Source organism: Siphateles boraxobius, unplaced genomic scaffold (assembly GCF_051911475.1).
Source record: "Siphateles boraxobius isolate OS27281-9 unplaced genomic scaffold, OSU_SipBor_1 41, whole genome shotgun sequence".
NCBI lineage: Eukaryota > Metazoa > Chordata > Actinopteri > Cypriniformes > Leuciscidae > Siphateles > Siphateles boraxobius.
In genome coordinates this window covers 523,732-530,000 of record NW_027509042.1, presented here as the reverse complement: position 1 = coordinate 530,000, position 6,269 = coordinate 523,732, and the positions used below count along the sequence as shown (strand labels likewise).

Sequence of the window (6,269 nt, the reverse complement as noted above, 5' to 3'; positions counted from 1 at the left end):
TCGGCACCATTGATGTGGGAAAAGCTCGTCTGATGTTTTGGGATCTTGGAGGACAAGAAGAACTGCAGTCTTTGTGGGACAAGGTGACATGTTCACTAAATGTGATCCTGATTTTTCCTTGAGTGCATTATATAAATCCAATACAGAAGAACTAATCTGTTTGTAATGTCATATTTACCATGTTTTAGTACTATGCAGAATGTCACGGCGTGATCTATGTCATTGACTCCACCGATGAGGAGCGCTTGGGCGAGTCGAAGGAGGCTTTCGGTGAGTTTTACTAAAATGAGGAATCAATCAGAACATGAACAATCAGCAGCATTTTTCATATAACGTCACACAAAGTTTCACGTCAGCAGAAGAGATGCTCAGATATTTTCATTCAGAAACTGCGGTCAGAAGCAGATTTAGGCCTGTCATTATGTTTGTTTAATCGTTTGAACGTGGTTATCTGATCTAATATTTCAGTCTTATAATAACAGTCATATTTTGTCATCCAAAATAAAGGAAATTTAAGTGCTGTAAGAAATGCCATCAAATGCATGATATTTTATTTTGATGCGTTGGAGAGAAACAGGGCATAATCTGGTATATAATAATCATAATCTGGCAGAGAATAAAGAATATAAACATGGTTATGAAGTGCACACAAAGATATGCAAAGGTCATCCTTCATATGACATGAAAGCACGTGTTTTATTTTATTTTATATTATGTTATATTATATTATAAATGCCGGTTACACTTCACAGTAAGGACCAATTAGTTATCATTAGTAAGTTGCATCTGTTAAAAATTATTTAATGGACCTTGAACAAAAAATGAACGGGTGGATTTTTGTTTTATAATGTTAACAATGATTAATAAATACTGTAACAAATGTATTGCTATAGTATTTATTAATCATTGTTTACATTATATAATAAAAATCCAACTGTTCATTGTTCTCTCAAGGTCCGTTAAATAATATTAACAGATACAACTTTTGATTTTAATGATATATTAGTAAGTGTTGAAATAAACATTAACTAAGATTTAGTATTTTTCATTTAGTTCATGTTAAATAATGGAACCTTATTTTAAACGGTTACCAATAATATTATAAAAAATATATATATTATACATTTTTACATAACATTAAAGGAAATCGACCTAAAAAGACCTATTTTATTATATTTTTTATTATTATATATGATTTCAAGTAAAAAAAAAAAAAAGATTTACTCTAAGTGACATGAACAAAACAGAATGAAATATAAATATAATTTTGCAGTATCTACTCCGTTATTGAAATGGGGCCTATACCATGAAGCCGGTTTAGGTGGCTAGCCAGCTATGTTTTAGCTTAGTTTGCGTCAATCCTGGGTTTTAGGGACCATGAAAGTGGTTTGGCTTTTAGCAGTGTTCATCGCCATAGTAACTTACGCTCCACGGCTAACCTGGTCCGGGTCAGGTTATGTTCCAGGTCAGAGGTTGCAAACCGAACTTGGACCAATCAGCTGTGAGCAAAGTGTCACATGTCTGATGCGATAAAGTCACTCCACCTGTTTCTACTCCAAATTAAAGGTCACTACATAGCAAATGATTTTTAAAGACAAAATCATCTGGCTTTTAGTGATGCTTATTTAGAATAATAAATTTGTATGATTTAGATATTATTCATGTCATTATTATACCCTTTATCAATCACACATGCACAATTTTAGTTCATCAATTATTATTACGCAGTTTAAATGAATAAATATATAAAGGTAATATAAATACGCTTTAGCATCAATAGATGAAGCTATAAAATGACTACATGTGAGCTTAAATGTTCAATTCTCTCTATACTTTATCAGCTGTATAAAATAACTTCACAACTTTTACTTGCACTGATATACAGTAGCCAGACCTTTTGTTTTAGTTGTCCTCTTTCATAGACCGCTGTTTTCTTCTTACTGTGTAAATTTGTTTAAAATCTTACTATTTTAATACTTTTATTTAATAAGTGAATTGCGCTGCTTCTCTCGCGAGAAATGAATCTCAGTTTCACTCTTTCTCAACATGTGATTGGCTGTTCGCTACTGATGTCACACTTAAACTCCTAAACTCAGGATCAAAGCCTGAGTTGACAGAGAAAGTTAATGATCAGCATCATGGTACCAACAAAGCCTGGTTGGATTGGTTTGGTTTTGTCAACTCTAAACTAATCCTGTAACCCTGAGTTTGTTCAACTACCGTCATGGTACAGGCCCCAAATCTGAATTGCGACACTATTGTCTTCTGTTGCTGCTTTATAGTAGATTTTTGATTTTGTCTCATATATTTGATTGCCTCGTTGATTGTGTTGTTTTCCTGTTTATTTCTGTGTTTCTCTATTGTATAAAGCCCTATAGAAATGACTTGACTTTCTAATCGGGTGGAACTTGTGCAGTTTATACCAAAAGTGTTTAACTGAAGCCTTGTCTAATGTGAACTGACTTGATGTTCAGAGAAAATGATCAGCAGTGAAGTTCTGGAAGGAGTTCCTCTTCTCGTACTGGCAAACAAACAAGACGTCGAGGTATGAAGTGTGTGTGCGCGGTCACGTCTCTAGGTGGCGCTGTGCTCCTTCATTTCCAGTGTAATAATGTTTTGTCTTGTGTTCCTCAGGAAGACCCAACTTTATGCATATTTTGTAAGATTCCCTTATCTCTCAAACATTTTATTTAGGGCTGTGAAAAGATTATTTGCGATTAATCGCATCCAAAATAAAAGTTTGTATTTACATAATATATGTGTGTGCACTGTGTAGAATTATTTTGTGTATATATATATATATATATATATATAAATACACACACATGCATGTATATATTTAAGAAATATTTGCATGTATATATTTATATTATATATAAATATTTTATATATTAATAACATTTTTTTCTTAAATGTATGCATGCATGTGTGTGTATTTATATATATACAAACTAAATATACTTAAAACTTTTATTTTGGATGCGATTAATCTTTTCACAGCCCTAATTTTATTAGATTGTCCTGGACTTAATACAAGCAGAATGCTCTTTTATGAAGTTTATTCATTTAAGGACATATTTAATAAGATTATGCCTGAAACGGTTTTGGATTATGTTAAATAAATATGCTAATTGAAATAATCTTGTATAATATGACTTGCTGTTTTTGTTTTTATTGTATTTAAATGATGTTTGTAATTGAATTTTTGCCATGAACATAGCTTTGAATGCTGACATGGCATTAAATGAAATAATCTGAATCTGTGTTCCTCAGAACTGCATGTCTGTCCCCGACATTAAGACGGCTTTCAGTGACTGCGCTCCCAGAATCGGGAAGAGAGACTGTCTGGTGCAGCCCTGCTGTGCTTTATCAGGGTACGTCTCGTCTTCTGTGTTCAAGTGCACTCAGTGGAGACACACCGAAACACTGAGGAAACATCAAAAACTGTGTTTATGACCTTTAAGCAGTTTTGGGGGATACGCATTACAAGGAACTTGAGTTAGATAATCAGATTACTTTTCAAGTAACCAGAAAAGTTACTCGTGCTGTGCAACGATTAATCGCATCCAAAATAAAGGTTTGTGTTTACATAATAAATGTGTGTGTGTACAATTATTTTGTATATAGGGCTGCACGATATTGAAGAAAAGTGCGATATGCGATAACTGTGATATTCGATATGCGATACGATAATGCTTAAAGCGTGTAAAATAAACTTAAATATCTTTAAAATTATATAACCTACTTACGTGTTTCACATTCTTTTTGTGACAAGAAAACATCCCTACAACTTCTGAAAGTGAACATCAGTGTTTTACTGACGCATTAGAAGTGTTATTTTAACATCAGTGTATTCACGGGGTTCAGGGTTTCGGCTTATCCTACATTAGGATTATTTAACAACAGAAACTGAATAATCAAATGTAAAAATAAAACACTGTTTAGTTTTCACTCTATTAATTAAATATATCCTGATTTTTATTAAAGCTACGTAAGTTATTCAGCCGAGAGCAGCGAGTGATTTTCTCTTTGTCTTTTGTTCATGCTGTTGCGATATGCATGTCGCGATATATACATTTGCTATATTTCGATATATTGTGCAGCCCTAAAATACACACACATGCATGTATATTATGCATGTGTGTGTATTTATAAATACCAAATAATAGTGCACATATATTATGTAAACACAAACTTTTATTTTGGATGCGATTAATCGTTGCACAGCCCCTAAAAGTTATGCGTTATATAAAACAAAATATCTGTTACTTTTTCAAATAATTAACGCAAGTTACTTTGTTTTCCCATTTATTGACCGACAGCTCTCTTGTCCCAATGTTGAGAAAAATAGTAAGCGATGAGGCGTCGTGTAAACATGATGGTTATTGTAGTTCTAATCTAGACTAAATGGGTCTCATTCATCAAACACGAGCTGAACGAATTTTTGTGTAAATTGTGTGTAAAGTGGTTCTGGCGTAAATTTTCGGATTCATTAAAATGTTTGTATTTTCCAAATGTTAGTTGGTACGCAAGAAATCTACACCTGCTCCCAGCCACGCGTAAATAGTGCGCTTAACACACGAACGTTTTGCTCATTAATAAGGCTGCAATTTAATTCACCTAAATCGGGTACATATTTACACAGCATTTTGAAAAAATATTATATATAGTAATTACATACGGTTTTTCTTATTATGAGAGCTAGTAATAGCATCTGCGATGGTGGTCCTACTCCAGTTTTAATACGATTTTTCCGAAGTGAACTAATTCGTTTTTTGCTCTCAAGTTTAATGTCGAACCATTTTCTTCTCACTTCTGGGAATGTTCGATTAACAGATGAAACTCCATTGACTGCATCTGTAATATGCTGCTTTTAGGACCCGATACGCCACTATGTACGCTTGAAAATAAAATGTGGCGTTTTGAATGAACTTCTGATAATAAAACTTCAATTTCTGCATCTGAGAATTTTTTCTTTTTCATTCGCATTCATGTCATAAAATGATGCCCATATATAGTTGTCAGTCGGATTTAATGGGCGGGATTTATGGTAATTGAGAACGAACGTGCACGCGCATCCCATTCACGACTGATTGGAATTCATTAACACACACACACATTTCACGATCACATCTGACGTTTACGAAGTATTTGTGAATCAGGAGAAGAGTTTTCGGGAAGGTCTCTTTACGCGCAAATCACTCGCATATTTACTCGTATATTTACGAATGTTTCATGAATGAGACCCAATGTGTGCATTAACTGATCTCACGTGCACAGAAAAGATCCAGTACTTCTTGCTCTACACTTGTGCTCCACTGGATTTGCTGGTTGTTTAAACAGTGTGTGTTTCTGTGCCGTTGTGTTTTTCAGGCAGGGAGTGAATGACGGCATTGAATGGATGGTCAAATGTGTGATCCGGAACATTCACCGCCCTCCCAGACAAAAAGACATCACATAGAACATCATGTGTGTGTGTGTGTGTGTGTGTAAGGATTTCTGTAAATGCATAGAAGATGCAGTTGTTCTGAGGACATGTAAGTTATGATATTATATTTGGCTGATGCTCTTGCAGACCTCAAGTTTGATATCTATGCTGTGACATTGTAGATATTTATATCCTGAACTGACACCTCCAGTCTTGATTTCTGATGAGTTTTAAGCTTTTTTTTATTTTTATCAATAGTTACTAAAATAATGAAGACATTCCTCATATAGAATTTCAAGAGGTGTTGTTTTTCAGACTCAAAACCTTAGTTGTAATTACTAACCCATTATATAATAAACAGCAGAGATGGAAAACAAAGCTCTTGTGTCTCGCTTTAATTTGCATGACAGATGTTTTCCCGAATCTTTACAAATCCATGAAATCCTTGTTCTATCAGGACTGGGTTTTATTGATTTTTCTCTTGTCTAAGCTGAATGCATTTTGCATGAATGCACCAGTGAATCAATAACACCGCTCATGCTGTGAATGTGATTACAGCGGCGTGCATCACATCTGTGACACCTCTAATGAATCATACGCTTATGTGTGTGTGTGTGTGTGAAACAGTCAATATGATGTTTAACATGTATGCCACCTCTCTCTGCTCGGCAAGCAACTGATCTGTCATATGATTAATCGGTGATATACAGGTGAAACTCGAAAAATTAGAATATCGTGCAACAGTTCATGTATTTCTGTAATTCAAATTAAAAGGTGAAACTAATATATTTAGTATATAGAACTATATACATATGCAGGATTATACTTTTCAGAGGGCCGA

At 34.1% G+C, this 6,269-nt stretch overlaps 1 protein-coding gene across 1 annotated transcript in view; it reads left to right on the top strand.

Annotated features, from left to right (window-relative positions):
- The window catches only part of arfrp1 (ADP-ribosylation factor related protein 1), a 6,841-nt gene extending 1,035 nt beyond the window's left edge, over nucleotides 1-5,806 (top strand). The window contains exons 3-7 of the mRNA XM_077197649.1: nucleotides 1-83; nucleotides 189-270; nucleotides 2,475-2,545; nucleotides 3,274-3,374; nucleotides 5,374-5,806. Coding sequence (XP_077053764.1) covers nucleotides 1-83; nucleotides 189-270; nucleotides 2,475-2,545; nucleotides 3,274-3,374; nucleotides 5,374-5,461 — 425 coding nt within the window. The 3' untranslated portion in view covers nucleotides 5,462-5,806. The remainder of the gene's footprint in view (nucleotides 84-188; nucleotides 271-2,474; nucleotides 2,546-3,273; nucleotides 3,375-5,373) is intronic.
- Nucleotides 5,807-6,269: the final 463 nt, after the last annotated feature.